At 45.6% G+C, this 19,210-nt stretch overlaps 1 protein-coding gene across 4 annotated transcripts in view; it reads right to left on the bottom strand.

Annotated features, from left to right (window-relative positions):
• Positions 1–19,210, bottom strand: part of FANCE (FA complementation group E) — a 133,957-nt gene that overhangs the window by 12,677 nt on the left and 102,070 nt on the right. For all 4 annotated transcript variants that reach the window (XM_073575579.1, XM_073575578.1, XM_073575580.1 and 1 more), the window contains one exon: positions 3,833–3,953. In XM_073575579.1, the coding sequence (XP_073431680.1) occupies positions 3,843–3,953 (111 nt within the window). In that variant the 3' untranslated portion in view covers positions 3,833–3,842. Of the gene's footprint in view, positions 1–3,832; positions 3,954–19,210 lie in introns of those variants that run through there.

The following is a 19,210-nucleotide window of genomic DNA, read 5'->3' as shown; positions in this document are numbered from 1 at the left end:
ATGACTCCATTTTGGAAACTAGTCCCCCCCAAGGAACTTATCTAGATATGTGGTGAGAACTTTGAACCCCAAGGGCTTCACAGAAGTTTATAACGTACAGCCGTACAATTAAAAAATCATTTTTTCCACAAAAATGATCTTTTCACCCTCAATTTTTAATTTTCCAAGGGTAACAGGAGAAATTGGACCCCAAAAGTTATTGTCCAATTTGTCGTGAGTATGCTGATACCCCATATGTGGAAGAAAACTACTCTATGGGCACACGTCAGGGCTCGGAAGGGAAGTAGTGACGTTTTGGAATGCAGACTTTGATGGAATGGTCTGCGGGTGTCATGTGCGTTTGGAGAGCCCTTGATGTACCTAAACTATTGAAAAAAGTGACCCCATTTTGGAAACTAGACCCCCCACAGAACTTATCTAGATGTGTGGTGAGCACTTTGAACCCCCAAGTGCGTCACAGAAGTTTATAACGCCCGGGCGCGAAAATAAAAAAAATCATTTTTTTCCACAAAAATATTTTTGCCCTGAATTTTTTAATTTTCCTAAGGGTAACAGGAGAAATTGGACCCCAAAAGTTGTTTTGCAATTTGTCCTGAGTAGGCTGATACCCCATATGTGGGGGTAGAACACTGTTTGGGCACATGGCAGAGCTTGGAAGAGAAGGAGCATCATTTGACTTTTCAACACAGAATTGGCTGGAATGAGATCAGACACGCCCAAACAGTGGAAACCCCCCAATTCGAACTTCAACCCTAACCCTAATGGGAAAATGGAAATAAATACATTATTTAATTTTATTATTTTTCCCTAACTAAGGGGGTGATAAAGGTGGGTTTGATTTACTATTTATGGCGGGTTTTTATTTTTGGCAGCTGTCATACGCTAAAAGACGGTTTTTATTGTAAAAATAGTTTTTGCATCACCACATTTTGAGCTATAATTTTCCATATTTTGACCCACCGAGTCATGTGAGGTCTTATTTTTTGCGGGTTTTTATTGGTACCATTTTCAGGCACGTGACATTTTTTGATCGCTTTTTATTCCGATTTTTGGGACGCAGACTGAACAAAAACCAGCATTTCAAGAATTCCTTTTGGGGGGTGCGTTTACACCGTTCTGCGTGTGGTAAAATTGATAAGGCAGTTTTATTCTACGGGTCAGTACGATTACAGCGATACCTCATTTATGTCTTTTTTTATGTTTTGGCTCTTTTATGCAATGAAAACAATTTTATATAAAAAAATAATTATTTTTGCATCGCTTTATTCTGTGAGCTATAACTTTTTTACTTTTTATCTGATGATGCTGTATCGTGGCTCATTTTTTGCGGGACAAGATGACGTTTTCAGCGGTACCATGGTTATTTATATCCGTCTTTTTGATCGCATGTTATTGCACTTTTTGTTCGGCGCTATGATAATAAAGCATTATTTTTTGCTTTGTTTTTTATTCTTATTTTTTAAGGGGTTCGCTAAGGGGGTTAACTGATGGGACAGTTTTATAGGGCGGGTCGTTACGGACGCGGCAATACCAAATACGCTGTGTTCCAAATTATTATGTAAATGATATTTTTCTCTGATTTTCCTAAATAGTCGGTACAAATGACAGTCAGTCTAATAAAAGTCATCACCCGTTAGCGTGTGCATCAAATTTTATTGAAGAAACCTCCCAATGATAACAGTATAATCTCTAAAATGAATAAAAACTCAAATTGCACTGTTCCAAATTATTATGCACAGTAGAATTTTTAAACATTTGATATGTTTTAAAGAACTGAAAATGCTCATTTGTGGAATTTGCAGCATTAGGAGGTCACATTCACCGAACAAAAAGCTATTTAACTCCAAAACATCCTAACAGGCCAAGTTACATGTTAACATAGGAACCCTTCTTTGATATCACCTTCACAATTCTTGCATCCATTGAACTTGTGAATTTTTTGGAGAGTTTCTGCTTGTATTTCTTTGCATGAAGTCAGAATAGCCTCCCAGAGCTGCTGTTTTGATGTGAACTGCCTCCCACCCTCATAGATCTTTCGCTTGATGATACTCCAAAGGTTCTCTATAGGGTTGAGGTCAGGGGAAGATGGTGGCCACACCATGAGTTTATCTCCTTTTATGCCCATAGCAGTCAATGACTCAGAGGTATTCTTTGCAGCATGACATGGTGCAGTGTCATGCATGAAGAGGATTTTGCTCCTGAAGGCACATTTCTGCTTTTTATACCATGGAAGACAGCGGTCAGTCAGAAACTCTATATACTTTGCAGAGGTCATTTTCACACCTTCAGGAACCTTAAAGAGCCCTACCAGCTGTTTCCCCATGATTCCGGCCCAAAACATGACTCCTCCACCTCCTTGCTGACGTCGCAGACTTGTTGGGACATAGTGGCCATCCACCAACCATCCACTACTCCATCCATCTGGACCATCCAGGGTTGCTCGACACTCATCAGTAAACAAGACTGTTTGAAAATTAGTCTTCATGTATGTCTGGGCCCACTGCAACCATTTCTGCTTGTGAACACTGTTTAGGAGTGGTCGAATAGTAGGTTTATGCACCACAGCATGCCTTTGAAGGATCCGACACCTTGAGGTTCGAGGGACTCCAGAGGCACCAGCAGCTTTAAATATCTGTTTGCTGGTTTGTAATGGCTTTTTAGCAGCTGCTCTCTTAATCCGATGAACTTGCCTGGCAGAAACCTTCCTCATTCTGCCTTTATCAGCACAAACATGTTTGTGCTCAGAATCAACCACAAATCTCTTAACAGTACGGTGATCACGTTTAAGTTTTTGGGAAATATCTAATGTTTTCATCTCATGACCAAGGCATTGCACTATTTGATGCTTTTCAGCAGCAGAGAGATCCGTTTTCTTTCCTAAATTCCTTGAAACCTGTGCCCTGCTTAATAAAGTGGAACATCAGTCTTAAGTAGTTTTCCTTTAATTGGGCTCACCTGGTAAACTAATTATCACAGGCGTTTGAGATTGATTTCAGTGATCCAAAGAGCCCTGATACACAATAGCATCTATGAGTTTATTTGAAAAACAAAAAATTACATCTTTATGACACTTAAATCCAATTTGCATAATAATTTGGAACGCAGTGTATGTGTAATTTTATTGCTTTGGTTTTTTTTTATTTCCAAAAAATGAATTTATTAGGGAATATATATATATTTTTTTAAATTTATTCAGCAATTTTTTTATAAATTACTTTTACACTTTTTTTTTTTTTTTTTTAACTTTATTACATTGTCCCAGGGGGGACATCACTGTCATGTGACAGATCGTTGATTTGTCACAGCACAGATCGCTGTGACAGATCAGCGATCTGTCACAGGCAGTGCAGAAGGCTTCCTCGTGCCTGCGCTTTGCAGGCATGAGGAACCTGGCTCCCTGCAGGCCCCCACCGCCATTTTGGATCCGGGTACCTGCAGGGAAGGAGGCCTCCGTAGCATCGCTGCACATTCCTCTGGAGGTCTCGAGGAAGCACGGAGGGAGCCCCCTCCCTGCCGATGCTTCCCTAAACCCCCGGATCGCAAACACGATCGCAGTGTGCAAGGGCTTAACGTGTCGGGGGCGGTCCGTGACCGCCACTGACACAGTGCCGGGTGTCAGCTGTGATAATCAGCTGACACCTGGCCGCAATCAGCGGCGCTCGCTATGACGTACTATCCCGTCCCTGGGAATTAAGTCCCAGGGCACATGGACGGGATAGTACGTCATATGGCAGAAAGGGGTTAAAGATTTGCCTTTTTTAGGCCCCACTAGCAGCTAATGTGATTCCAGGCTTAGAAAATTGATTGAGGCACTGTATTGTGAATGTCAAACCTGAAAAACTTCACTTGAAACTTTCTTGTACTTTCCTCAGAGCATTTTGCAGGGACTTCTTCAGAAATGTTTGGTTGAAGTTGAGTGAATTAGTCAGCAGTCCAATGTGGTAAGGCTCTACCTGAAAAACAAAAACAAACTGAATACAATAATTATGCATCATAGCTTCATAAATGTGTTACATTTTTAATGAGAACCTGTCAGCAGAATTTATCCCAATATACTAAAGGCATGGCTTTAATGGCACTGTGATGCTCATTAATATGATACCTGACGTGAAGGGATCCGCTCAGTGGCTGCTGAATACTCATCTTGTGAAGTTTTCGGAAAATGACGTCTTCTGTGCTCTAGTGTGCTTCGGGTTGGACATGGGGGCCGGGTATTCTTCTCGTGGCTAGCCACCCCACCAGCGTCCTCTGCTTCTTGTACAGGTCGCTGATTATTCAGTGACCTGCCTCATTTTTAAAAATCAGTTCAGAGCCGAAATCTCGCTTTGCGCATGCACTGCCTCCGTCGCCATTTTATTGCAATCCTGCACACAGGACGCCGGCAAAGGGACAGCATTTTTAAAAAAGGAGGCAGATCACTAAATAATCAGTGACCTGCACAAAAAACAGAGGAGACTGGTGTGGGGGGTGGAAAACGAGAAGACCACCGTGCCCCCACATCCCACAAGATGTAAATTTCTGAAAAGTTCTTAAGATAGATATTCAGCAGCCATTGATCGGATCCCTTCACATCTGGTATCATATTACTCAGCATCACAGTGCCATTACAGCCATGCTTTTAGTTTATAGGGCTAATTCCTGCTGACAGGTTTTCGTTAAAAGTTCTCTTTAAGGCTTTTGCAATTTACATAAAACAGAGACATAAGTATGATAGCAATGAAGCATCTTAAAGGGAACCTGCCAGTCGATCCATGGGCAGAATGTATCAGATACTGGTTGCATGATTTCGGCAAGGTGTGCTTGACTCTGAAACACTGCAGGTGTTTCAGAGAAGAACATAATTTAAAAACTGCCGAGGTCCAACCCATACAGGAGACTAGTCGGACAGGCTAGTCCCTGGTGGCTTCTCCATAAACCATAAATATTATTATTCAGAAAAAGGCTCCATCACACTCATAGAAGTACTCCACTGCTTGACTAGCCAGTAAAGGCCTTAAAAAATAAAATAATAATAATGACTCGACTCCTTCCTCACCTGACCTAAAACTTACGGAGAACCTGTGGGCCTTTCTTAAATGGGAGATTTACGGTGAAGGAAAGCAGAACACCTCTTCTGAACAGTATCTGGGGGCTGTGGTTGGTGCTACCCATATAAAGTAAAGCGATTGTCAACTGATAAAGAAAATAACAGACTCCATGGAAGGAAGACTTATTATTAGAGTTGAGCGACTTTGGTCGGATCGGGTTTCGTGAAACCCGAATGAAACAAAATAAGTTTCAGATGAAACTCGTCCGACTAGAGCAAAAAAAGTCGGAGTTTCATCCGACTTTTATTTCCCATTGACTTGCATTGGGGTCGTGTTTCGGACGAAACTCCGACTTTGTTTTGCTCTAGCCGGACGAGTTTCATCTGAAACTTATTTTGTTTCATTCGGGTTTCACGAAACCCGATCCGACCAAAGTCGCTCAACTCTACTTATTATGACTTATTGAAAAGAATGTAACTGGTATTTTTTTGACAAGTCAGAAATGTATTTATCTACATTGAGCCGTTTGGTTAATATTCTCACTTTAACACAGGCCGGCGTGATCAAGTGGATGTGTCGGGCAACAGTAAGTGCTCCATAGAGTATCTGAAGAGAGGGGCAGTGTGGATTAATATTATGGACAGGTGCAGTGGGGGGGGGGGGGGGGGGGGCGGCGGAAATTATGAAGAGGGGCTATATGGGGGAATATTTTGTACAGGAAAAACAGGGAGGGGTAATTATTCACGGGCACAACTTGGAAAATAATTATGTAGCAGTAGAATGAAATTTATTTTTAGGGCATCATGTCAGAAACTGCTGCTGAAGACGGAAAAGAAAGAAGTTTGCAGAGATGAACTCTGGGAATGAAATATCATCATGGGGTCTGTACTACATAGAGACAAAAAAAGATGGCAACGACTAAAATCAGAGAAGATGTCATCTATAAGGTACCTGGATTTAAGTATTTATTTGTGATACAGACTACATCTCATCAGTACTATGGTTCCTGTATGATCAGCAGGCTGATGATGGTTGGTAACAACAATACCCAGTATCTCTTTACCAATGTTATGAACATACTGGGAACTGTAGGTTCAAGCAACACAAATGTATATGTGGCTGACCTGAAATTACAACTGATGATTTGACTAAGCTTGGTGCTGTATTCATGTTCTGACAGTGGTTTTGATGTTGAATTCAGGTGCATTCATGTACTAACGATGGTTCTGGAGTCAATCCTATGTGCTGACTGTGGTTTTGATCTTGTACATATGGAGCAATCCATAATATGCTTCATGGCTATATTAAAATTAAAAATCCTCAAAAGTTCGAGATTTGAGATTATGAGGAGGATTTGGTGAGTTTCTGCTACAAAAACTCAGTTTAAGAAAGGGCGTGTCCACACTGATTTTTTTGTAACAAACTGGTCAAAACCTCCTTAAATACTCAAAATTTAGTCATGGTGATGTATTAACCCCTTTCCGACATCGGTCGTAAATGTATTCCGATGTCGACTCCCTCCCCTTGATGTGGGCACCGATGGTGCCGGCACATGTCAGCTGTTTATTAACCCCTTTCCGACATCGGTCGTAAATGTATGCCAATGTCGACTCCCTCCCTTTGATGTGGGCACCGACGGTGAGCCCACATCTTTCCCAGCACGTCAGCTGTTTTGAGCAGCTGACATGTGGCTCTAACAGCCGCGGGTGGAATCTCGATCCACCAGCGGCTGTTAACTCATTAAATTACGCCGTCAAACTCTGACAGCGGCATTTAACTCACGCTTCCAGCAAGCGCGCCGGAAATCCCACCCATCTCGGTGACCCTATCACGTGATCGCGGGTCACCGATGGGTGGGCATGACAACCAGAGGTCTCCAGCAGATTTCTATGGTTGTCACTGCCGGATTGCTATGAGCGCTGCCCGGTGGTCAGAAATTCGGCTACATAAAGGCGATCTGATCATCGCCTGTATGTAACAGAGCCGATCGGACAATTGCAGCTTCTAATCTCCAATAGAGACTATTGAAGCATGCCAAAGATTAAAAAAAAAAAAATGTTATTAACCCCTTTACCCCCAAGGGTGGTTTACATGTTCATGACAGGGCCAATTTTTATAATTCTGACCACTGTCCCTTTATGAGGTAATAACTCTGGAACACTTCTATGGATCCTGGTGATTCTGACATTCCTTTGCAATACGAGAAAAACAATGGAGAGACAAAAAAGCGCAATAGGGTCTTATCCACGTTACAAAGGAAAGAATATATCAAGAAACTTGCTCACCTGGTTAGGATGAGATAAGAGCATATATATTGGCGGATGCTGCAGATCCACAGGTCCTCAATGACCAGAAGAAGTCATACATTCAATGGGAATTTGCAGTTGAAGCTCCGCGCTGCCACAAGGATAAATTCCAGGAGAGAGAGATCATAAATTCACAGTGGCTTTATTCAACGCGTTTCAGGGGTGTCTTGCCCCCTTCATCATTTCCTGATGAAGGGGGCAAGAGACCCCTGAAACGCGTTGAATAAAGCCACTGTGAATCTATGACATCTCTCTCCTGGAATTTATCCTTACGGCAGCATGGAGCTTCAACTGCAAATTCCCATTGTTAACTTGCGTTTATTTGTGAAAAAAAAAATGGAAATTTGGCTAAAATTTTCGCAATTTTCCAACTTTGAATTTTTATTCCCTTAAATCACACATAAACATGGATTTTTATGATAAACTCACAGTAAAATCCTTTTCCCCGAGACGCTCATTGGGGGACACAGGTGATGTGGGTATATGCTACTGCCGCCTGGAGGCTGACACTAAGTGAAAAAGAGGTTAGCTCCTCCTCCGCCGTATACACCCTTGCCCCGATTGCGGGCGGAAACCAGTTTGGTGCAAAAGCAGTAGGAGATAAAACAAAAATCAGACAACATCAACCTTAATGCAGGTAACAACATGTCTAGAAAAACACCACCCTAATATCATACAAAGAGCATATTCATTAAACAAACAGCAGACAATTTGGCTATCAGGGTGGGTGCTGTGTCCCCCAATGAGCGTCTCGGAGAAAAGGATTTTACGGTGAGTTTATCACAAAAATCCATGTTTCTCCTTTGCCTCATTGGGGGACACAGGTACTGTGGGACGTCCTAAAGCAGTCCCTGGGTGGGAGTTTGACTCACCGATCCAAGCTTCATGCACCTCCTGTCTAAAGGACTGCTGCTTGGAGAATCCTTCTACCCAGGCTCGCGTCCGCTGAAGCCTGAGTATGGATATTGTAATGTTTGGTAAACGTATGCAGGCTGGACCAAGTTGCTGCCTTGCAAACCTGTTCCGTCGAAGCTTGGTGCCGAAGCGCCCAAGAGAAGCCCACTGCCAGAGTAGAGTGTGCTCTGATCCCTGCTGGAATCGGCGCGCCTCTGATGCGGTAGGACTCCTGAATAGCCAACATCTGGCTATGGTCAATTTTGAGGCAGCGAGTCCCTTCCTGTGACCTTCTGGGAGCACGAACAGCGCGTCTGACTGACGAAAGGGTGACGTCCGTGACACGTACCTCCTGATTGCTTTCACCAGGTCCAACGTATGAAGGGCCTTTTCCACATGGTGTACCGGTGCTAGACAAAAAGAGGGCAAGACAATATCCTCATTATTGTGAAACGAGGAAACGACCTTTGGCAAAAAAGGAGGAGCTGGTCTAAGAACCACCTTGTCTTTGAGAAAAGTCAGAAATGGGGCTCGACAAGACAGAGCTGCCAGCTCAGAGACCCGCCTCATTGATGTTATAGCTACAAGGAACACCACCTTCCAGGAAAGGTATGACAAAGACACATCCTGTAGAGGCTCAAATGGAGTTTCCTGCAGAACACTTAGGACCAGGTTAAGGTCCCAGGCGTCCATAGGCGCCTTATAGGGAGGTATCAAGTGGGAGACCCCCTGGATGAAAGTCTTTACCTGCAAGTTGGTAGCAATCCTGTGCTGAAAAAGGAGAGATAAAGCCGATATCTGTCTCCTGAGAGAACTGGGGGCCAAGCTTGAATCTAGGCCAGACTGGAGAAAAGCCAAGATGTTAGGGATATAGAATCTCAGTGGAGAACAACAGTTGCCTCGACACCATGCAAAGATAACCTTCCAGGTGTGGTGGTAAATTCGTGCTGAGGCAGGCTTCCGGGCGCTAACCATTGTAGCAACCACTTTGCACCCAAACCCCGCCTGAGTTACAAACCAAAATTCAACGGCCAAGCCGTCAAACACAGGGCCCCTGAGTTCGGGTGGCAGATCGGTCCCTGAGAAAGTAGATCTGGGTGCTCTGGCAGTCGCCATGGCACATCGGCGAGCAGCTGCACTAGATCTGCGCACCATGGCCAACGAGGCCAGTCTGGGGCCAGCAGAATCACTGGCACCCCTTCTGCCTTAATCTTCTTGATGACAATCGGAAGTAGTGGCAGTGGGGGAAATAGGTATGGGAGGCGAAACCGGTTCCATGGCAGAACCAACGCATCCACGGCGATTGCCTGCGGGTCCCGAGACCGAGCGACAAATACGGACACCTTGGCGCTCACCCTGGAGCCCATCAGATCCATATCCGGTGTTCCCCACCGTTGGCAAATCTGCTGAAAGACCTCGGGGTGTAGTGACCATTCCCCGGACGCAAGCCCCTGCCGGCTGAGGAAGTCTGCCGCCCAGTTTTCGATACCCGGGATGTGGACCGCCGATACCATCGTGCGGTTCCTCTCAGCCCAGTGAAGCACGTGCCCTACCTCGCGCATGGTTGCCCTGCTGCGGGTACCCTCTTGGTGATTTATGTAAGCCACCGTCATGGCGCTGTCCGACGGGGCGACCTGCTAAAAGGTGATGAAAACGTTGCAGAGTCAGCGGGATTGTCCGTATCTCCAACAAGTTGATCGGGAGGCATGCCTCCTGCGGTGACCACCGTCCCTGGGTCGTGTGGTGGCGAAAAACCGCTCCCCAGCCGAGGAGGCTGGCGTCGGTTGTGACCACCAGCCACTGATCTGGGGGGGAAAAGGTTTTTTCCCTGAAGAAGGGAAGAACTGACTGTCCACCACTCGAGTGACTGTCTGACCTGAGAGGACAACCGACATCGGTGATCGTGCGTGAACGGGTTCTTGACCCAGGATGACAAGAGGGCGTGCTGCAGGGGCCGAAGATGGAACTGGGCGAACGGGATCGGTTCCACTGCCAGCAACATTTTTCCTAGAATCCTCATGCAAAAGCGAATGGTGTGAGGGACCGGTTCGCGAAGTGTCCGCACTCCCTGCCGGAGAGCTAGGGCCTTGTCTCGAGGGAGAATTACCAACCCTTGGAAAGTGTCGAAGATCATCCCTAAAAAGGAAATCCTCTGAGCTGGAACAAGGGATGACTTCTTTACGTTGACCAACCACCCTAAGCGGGCAAGAGTATCTAGCGTGATGTTGACGCTTTCCTCGCATGCCCGCCTTGAAGGGCCCTTGACCAAGAGGTCATCTAAGTAGGGAAATACGACTATGCCCCGGGAGTGCTGGATGGCCAAGGGGACTGCAATGACCTTTGTGAACACTCTGGGAGCAGTGGCTAGCCCGAAGGGCAGCGCTGCGAACTGGAAATGTAGACCGTTGATGGCGAAGCGTAGAAATCTTTGATGCGGAGGGAAAATGGGGATATGTAAATAGGCGTCCTGGATATCGATAGAGGCCAAGTATTCTGCCTGCCCCATTGCCGATATGACTGATTGGAGAGACTCCATCCGGAAACGTCTGATCCTGATAAATTTGTTCAGGAGCTTTAAGTCCAAAATGGGCCCGACAGTCCCATCCTTTTTGAGGACTGCAAACAGGTTGGAATAGAAGCCCTGAGTCTTCTCATTTTCCGGTACGGGAATAATGACTCCGTTGTGCCGGAGAGAATCGATGGATCCTAGTAGAGTCCTTGCCCAGGTATCCAATGTGGGAAGACGGGAAAGAAAAAATAGTCTTGGGGGGTACCTAACAAATTCTATCTTGTACCCTAAGGACACCAGCTCTCTCACCCATGTGTCGTGTGCGACGTTGAGCCAGACGTGGCAAAACCAGAGTAGGCGGCCGCCTACCTTGCTGGTGCCGCCTGGCAAGTGCCCCGAGTCATTTGAATAAAGATCTTTGGGACCTGGATTCCCTCGACCTGGATTGGTTAGTACGCATCCTCCCCAATTGGTTGGCTCTATATGAGACCTGTCGATCCCTATTCTGGTTGGGGCGACCTGAAGCGGCGGAATTGGCCGCTGTAGTCCACCCGGGGTTGCGAAAGGCCCGGAAACGTGCCTGAAACTGGTGACGAAACGGCGGTTTGACTTTTTGTTGAGGGAGAAAACCGCTCTTCCCCCTGTGGAGTCAGAGATGAGCTGATCTAACTTCTCTTCGAATTGGCGGCCACACTGGTATGGTAGTGATGTCAAGGACTTTTTTGATGCTGAATCGACCCGCCATGTTCTTAACAATAGAGCGCTCCTAATGGAGATTGCATTTACGGCCGCAAGTGCCGCGCAGTTGGCCGCATCTAAAGATGCATTGATCAAGTAGTCCCCCAACATAGGTATCTGACTTGCGATCTCTGATACTTCCGCTGGTAGGTCTATGTCTTGCAAGGCTCTGTTCAATGATTCTGATCAAGAAATCATGGCCTTGGCTACCCACGTTGCTGCTAACGAAGGAGAGAGTGCTGATCCTGATGCCTCAAACACTGAGCGAGCCAAGTTCTCTATGAGACGATCAGTGGGATCCTTAATAGAAGAACCACTAGGTACGGAAAGTAGACTTTTCGGAGCCAAGGATACCTCGCCTAGAATGCCTTCTGGCCCGAGAAAAGCCTGTCCGGCCGTTCTCTGTGTCGTTGCACTATGTCCTCAAACTCAGGGTGCGTGCAAAATACTCTATTAGGGCGCTTGACTCGTTTAAATCAGGGTTCCCCAACTTCAGTCCTCAAGGCCCACCAACAGATCATGTTTTCAGGATTTCCTTAGTATTGCTCAGGTGGTAATTGCTTCACCTGTGCAATACAAAGGAAATCCAATCCTGAAAACATGATCTGTTGGTGGGCCTTGAGGACTGGAGTTGGGGAACCCTGGTTTAAATGACACCTCATGGCCCAAAGCCAGGGTGGAATCATCCACAATCCCCAGAGTCTGGTTGACGTCTTCTATGAGACTGTCAACCGTTTCCAGACCACCCGGCGTTTCTAGGTCAAGGAGTTCGTCCGAGTCGTAGTCCGAGCCTTGCTCGCTATCGACTGCTGGTGACGGAGAGCGAGAAGCAAAGCTCACAGATGCCGAGGCACCGGACAGATAGGGAGACATGTGGCTTCGTTTACCCCGCGTCTGCCTAGAGTGAGAGCGGCCCTTGCAAGCCGGAGGCTCCCGTGAGGTAGAGGACCCCTCTAAGGCAGATGAGCCACTGTCCCTGCCCCTATCTGGGGCCCAAAGGGACTCGATTGCTCTCGTAAGTGACGCCATAGATTGCGACAGTGATAACTCCCATTCCGGGGGACTTGGTACACTGGGCTCGGTCACAGGGGAGGGCTCCTGGGCGCGCTCGGACTCGCAGGCTTCGCATACTCGCTTGGTCTGCGCCTGCGGAAAAGCGGACCGACAGGAGATGCATGCAGCGTATAGAAACGTATGCGTCTTAGGTTTTCCTGACATGCTGTACCTTTGTTTTTCTTAGCGTGGACTCTCTGGGGGCTAGGGGGTAGCACTTACCCCAGTCCTGTGTCCTGAAAGTGCAGGGCGTCACTTCTTTCTGCGCGCTACAACTGCGGGAAGGCCCCCGGAAGAAAAAAGTGATCCTAGGGGGCGGTACTTCCGTGTGCAACCTAGCTCCGGCCTGAAGCCGGGGCCTAAATTTCTTCGGTATCCGCCCAGGCCACTGGGGGGGCAGGGCTACCGTGACGCGATGCCGGGGACTTCCGGCCACGGCCTAGCGACGGCTGAAGCCGCGGCCTCGATTTTCAACATCCACCCGGGGGGGGGGGGCCGAACCGCCGGGCCCCAGAACCAAGGCCGGAAACTGGGTCCACCGCTGCCAGATGTGCCTATCTTGCTGCTGCCGCCCGGAAGAAGCTAAGGGCTCCAGCCCTGGGCCGCTGCAGGAGCCCTCCCAGGCCACCCTCCTCCATGCTTCAGCTCCAGCTCAGGTAAAGGGGAGGGGGTTGGGGCCGTATGAAAAAGGATGGTCCAGGCACCCTTGCTCCATCCAACCCCTTCAAGGGGTGTGGAGAGGGACCGTCCGCCGCCTTGCAGCACCGCAGTCTTAACATTGGTGGAGCAGTGGGGGCCGCACGGACTGCACTGTGCCTCTGTGCAGCCTAGGGTTTCAATACCTTAGGGTGGACAGGGCTAAGTCCGGCATCATGTCCCACGGTGCGGGAGAGGATACGTGGAGGCGACACTCGCACATGCTCGCCAGTTGTTAGTTTGGGGAGATCGGATCCTTTCAATAGGGTCCGTCGCCCGTATCTCGCCTTCGTGGTCTGGCAATATCCCACGTTGCGGGAGAGGATACGTGGAGGCGACACTCGCACGTGCTCGCCCGTTTTTGGTTTGGGGAGATCGGACCCTTTCAGTAGGGATCGTCGCACCCGTCTCATCTTCATAGGGAAAAAAATAAATAAAAAAATAAGTCTGAAAACAGACAGACGTGTGACTCCAACAGACACAAAGCAAAAAAATGGTTTCCGTGCGCAATCGGAGCGAGGGTGTATACGGCGGAGGAGGAGCTAACCTCTTTTTCACTTAGTGTCAGCCTCCAGGCAGCAGTAGCATACACCCACAGTACCTGTGTCCCCCAATGAGGCGAAGGAGAAAACTTAAGTAACATTTCCAACATGTTTACTTTACATCAGCACAATTTTGGAACCAAAATTTTTTTTGTTAGGAAGTTATAAGGGTTAAAAGTTGACCAGGAATTTCTGATTTTTACAACACCATTTTATTTTTAGGGACCACATCACATTTGAAGTCACTTTGAGGGGTCTATATGATAGAAAATACCCAAAAGTGACATCATTCTAGAAACTGCACCCCTCAAGGTGCTGAAAACCACATTAAAGAACTTTATTGTTTAAAAAAAAAAAAAAAAATTAACTTTTTTCACACAAAAATTACTTCAGGTCCAATTTTTTTTATTTTACCAAGGGTAATAGGAGAAAATGGACTACAAAAGTTATTATGCAATTTGCCCCGAGTACGCTGATACCTGATATGTGGGGGGGGAACCACTGTTTCGGTGCATGGCAGAGCTCAGAAGGGAATGAGCGCCGTTTGACTTTTTCAACGCAAAATTGGCTGGAATTGAGATCGGGCACCATGTCACGTTTGGAGAGCCCCTGATGTGCCTAAAAAGTGGAAACCGCCCACAAATGACCCAGTTTGGAATCTAACCCCCCCCCAAGGAACTTATCTAGATGTGTAGTGAGCACTTTGAACCCCCAAGGGCTTCACAGAAGTGAAAATAAAAAAAATCATTTTTTTCTACAAACATGATCTTTTAGTCCCCATTTTTTTTTTTTTTTCCCAAGGGTAACATGAGAAATTGGACCCCAAAAGTTGTTGTCCAATTTGTCCTGAGTATGCTGATACCCCATATGTAGACCACTCATTTTTTCAATGCAGAATTGGCTGGAATTGAGATCAGATGCCATGTTGCGTTTGGAGAGCCCCTGATGTGCCAAACCCCCCCAATTCTAACTCCAACCCTAACCCAAACACACCCCTAACCCTAGCGGGAAAAAGGAAATAAATACATTTTTTTTTATTTTATTATTTTTCCCTAACTAAGGGGGGGGGGGGTTTGATTTACTATTTATGGCGGGTTTCTATATTTGTCAGCTGCAATACACTAAAAGATGCTTTTTATTGTAAAAGTAGTTTTTGCATCACCACCAGTCATGTGAGGTGTTATTTTTTGCGGGACGAGTTGACGTTTTTATTGGTACCATTTTCGGGCATGTGACATTTTTTGATCGTTTTTTATTCCGATTTTTGGGACGCAGAATTAACAAAAACCAGCATTTCATGAATTTCTTTTTTTTGGGAGGGGGCGTTTTCACCGTTCCGCGTGTGGTAAAATTGATAAAGGGGTTTTATTCTTCGGGTCATTACGATTACAGCGATACCTCATTTATATAATTTTTTTATGTTTTGACGCTTTTATACAATAAGAACAATGTTATATAAAACAATTTTTGCATCGCTTTATTCTGCGAGCTATAACTTTTTTATTTTTTTCACTGATGACACTGTGTGGCGGCTCGTTTTTTGCGGGTCAAGATGACTTTTCAGCGGGACAAGATGACATTTTCAGCGGTACCATGTTTATTCATATCCGGCGGTATGATGATAACTAGGCAAAAAACAATGCTTTCTTTTTTTTTTTTTTTTGAAGGGGTTCACTAAAAAGGTTAACTAGTGGGACAGATTTATAGGGCGGGTCGTTACGGACGCGGTGATACTAAATATGTGTATTTTTTTTTGTTTTGTTTTTTTATTTGGGAATTTTTTTTTTAATTTAGGGAGTTTTTTATAAATTAATTTTTACACTTTATTATATTGTCCCAATGTGGGACATTACAATAAAGTGTCAGATCGCTTATCACAGGATTCCCCAACGAGGGAGGAGACCCTCGGAGCAGCGCAACACAACGCGTTGCTTCCAGGGTTTCAGGGAAGCACGCAGGGAGCCCCCTCCCTGCGCGATTCTTCCCTAATCCCCCGACAGGGATCATGTTTGATCGCAGTGTGCCAGGGGTTAATGTGCTGGGGGCAGTCTGTGACCACCCCTGACACATAGTGCCGGGTGACAGCTGTGATAATCGCTATGACGTACTATCCCATCCCTGTCATACGGGCCTGGGTACCGTGGACGGGATAGTACGTCAGATGGCAGAAAAGGGTTAAAAAAATAAAAAATATAAAAGTTTGAATCACCCTCCATTCTCCCCATTCAAAATAAAATAGAAAAAAAAAAATCAAACATACACACATTCGATAACACTGCATTCAGAATTCAGAGAAAGAATTAACCCGATCGCTAAACGGCGTAATGAGAAAAAAAAGTCAAAACGCCAGAATTACGTTTTTTATTGTCACCGCAACATTGCATTAAAATGCAATATCTGGTGATCAAATGTTCATATCTACACCAAAAAGGGATAATTAAAAACGTCAGCTTTGGAGGTGCATTGAGCAGCAGGGTGGTGTGCTGGTAAAAGGGAAAAAAAAAAATTTCTTAAATCTTCTGCCTGAGCGAGTGTGAACAAGCTGTGTGTGAACTGAGTGTAAGTGCGAACTGTGGTAAGTGTGTGACTTGTGATTCAGTGACTTTGGATTCAGCGAGTTTCCAAGGGAGGGGAGGAATTACTGAATTGCTGTTATATTTTATTAATACTTTTTATTTATTTTTGCTTATCTTTTCTGTCTGGTGCAATCCCCATTAGGATGTGCTCCACTATTGCCAATGCCATCCAGTGTACGTCTTGCCGCATGTATGAAATCCTTGAACAGCCGGTCGAGGGTGCATACTGCTGTGCGAGATGCGAGCACGTTGTGCATTTGGAAGCCCAGATACTGGATCTAAATGTGCAGCTGGCAACACTGAGATCCATAGACAATATGGAGAGGAGTCTTCTGCTCACTGAGCAGATGCTCAATGGGATAAATGAGGGGGGGGTGCTAGGTTGGAGCTGCAGGACAACAAAGCAGCTAGCTGGGTGACAGTTAGAAGGCGGGGTAGAGGGAAGAGCACCAGGGAGGCTAGTCCTTATCTGGCACACCCCAATAAGTTTGCTAAGTTGGCAGATGAGGGGAGTGTTAGTGCAGGAGTAGCAAAGCTGCAGCAAGGCATGTCCTCTGAAAGCCAGAGGAGTGTCTGCTCCAGTAAGGGGGGAAATAGGAGAGCAGGGCAAGCCAGACAGGTGCTGGTAGTGGGGGACTCAATTATTAGGAGAACAGATAGAGCAATCTGTCACAAAGACAGGGATCGTTGAACGGTGTGCTGCCTACCTGGCGCTAAAGTTCGACACATCTCTGATCGGGTTGACAGATTACTGGGAGGGGCTGGTGAGGATCCAGCGGTCATGGTGCACATTGGCACAAATGACAAAGTTAGAGGTAGGTGGAAGGTCCTTAAATATGATTTCAGGGAATTAGGATGCAAGCTTAAAGCAAGGACCTCCAAGGTGGTATTTTCGGAAATACTTCCTGTACCACGTGCCACGCCAGAGAGGCAACGGAAGATTAGGGAGGTTAATAAATGGCTCAGGAATTGGTGCAGGGAGGAGGGGTTTGGGTTCCTGAAGAACTGGGCCGACTTCTCAGTTGGCTACAGGTTCTACGCTAGGGACGGGCTGCACCTCAATGGGGAGCGTGCAGCTGTGCGGGGGAGAAAATGGCTGGAAGGTTGGAGGAGAGTTTAAACTAGGGGCGGGGAGGAGGGTATTCCTTTTATAGGAGGGGAAGACAGTGCAGATAGAGACCTGGGCACAAATAATGAAATTGGTGGTGGGGGTGGGGTTAGAACAGTTAATAATTTAAGAAAGAATAGAGGTACAGAGAGATACATATATACTAATGCCAGAAGCCTCGCCAACAAAGTGGAGGAATTGGAGTTAATGTTGTTGGAACATAATTATGACATGGTGGGGATATCTGAGACATAGCTGGACGAGAGCCATGACTGGGCGGGTAATTTACAGGGCTATAGTCTGTTCAGAAATGACCGTACAAATAAGCGAGGGGGAGGCATGTGTTTATATGTAAAATTATCCTTAAAACCCATCCTGCGTAATAATATATATGAATCTAATGAAAATGTAGAGTCTCTGTGGGTGGAGATAAGGGGAGGGGGAAAAAATAATAAATTACTGATAGGGGCTTGTTATAAGTCTCCTAAAATAATGGAAGCAACAGAGAATATCCTCATCAAGCTAGCGGATGAAGCAGCGACTCAAGGAGAAGTCATTATTATGGGGGACTTCAACTACCCTGAAACACATTGGGGAACCGAAACCTGCAGTTCCAGCAAAGGTAATAGGTTTTTGACAACTATGAGAGACAATTACCTTTCACAACTGGTTCAGGACCCAACAAGAGGGGGGCACTGCTAGACCTAATATTAACCAACAGGCCAGACTGCATATCAAATATAAGGGTTGAGGGTCACTAGGGTAATAGTGATCACAAAATAATAAGTTATCAGGTGTCCTTTAATAAGATGTGTAGAAGAGGGGTTACAAGGACACTAAACTTCAGGAAGGCAAATTTCCAACGGATGAGAGATGATCTTGGTGCAATTAACTGGGACTATATCCTGAAACATAAAAATACACAAAGAAAATGGGAGACGTTTATTAGCATCCTGAATAGGACCTGTGCACAATATATACCGTATGGGAATAAACATGCTAGAAATAGGAGGAAACCACTATGGTTAAATAGAGCTGTAAGGGGCGCAAGAAGTGACAAAAAGCAAGCATTTAGACAAGTAAAGCAAGTAGGTAGTAGTGAGACATTAAATAAATACAGAAAATTAAATAAATTCTGTAAAAAGCTAATCAAGACAGCAAAGATTGAGACAGACTCATTGCCAGAGAAAGTAAAAATAATCCCAAAATATTCTTTAACTAAATAAATAGTAAGAAGCTAAAAAATGATAGTGTTGGCCCCCTTAAAAATAGTCTGGGTGAAATGGTGGATGAGGAAAAAGTCAATATGCTAAATGACTTTTTTTCAACAGTATTTACAAAAGAAAATCCCATGACAGATAACATGACCAGGGATAAAAATTCTCCATTGTCACCTGCTTAACCCAGCAGGAAGTACGGCGGCGTCTAAAAATCACTAAAATTGACAAATCCCCTGGCCCAGATGGGATACATCCCCGAGTACTGCAGGAATTAAGCACAGTCATAGATAGACCATTATTTTTTATTTTTAAAGATTCCATAATAACAGGATCTGTATCACAGGACTGGCGTATAGCAAATGTGGTGCCAATATTCAAAAAGGGGACAAAAGCTAAACTTGGAAATTATAGGCCAGTAAGTTTAACCTCAACTGTGGGTAAAATCCTGGAGGGTTTTCTAAGAGATACTATACTGGAGTATCTGAAGAAGAATAACCTCATGACCCAATATCAACATGGGTTTACAAGGGACCATTCCTGT

Source organism: Dendrobates tinctorius, unplaced genomic scaffold (genome assembly GCF_039654945.1).
Source record: "Dendrobates tinctorius isolate UK_male_01 unplaced genomic scaffold, ASM3965494v1 ptg000045l, whole genome shotgun sequence".
Lineage (NCBI taxonomy): Eukaryota > Metazoa > Chordata > Amphibia > Anura > Dendrobatidae > Dendrobates > Dendrobates tinctorius.
The sequence above is the reverse complement of the archived record's forward strand: the minus strand, read 5'-3'. Positions and strand labels throughout refer to the sequence as shown.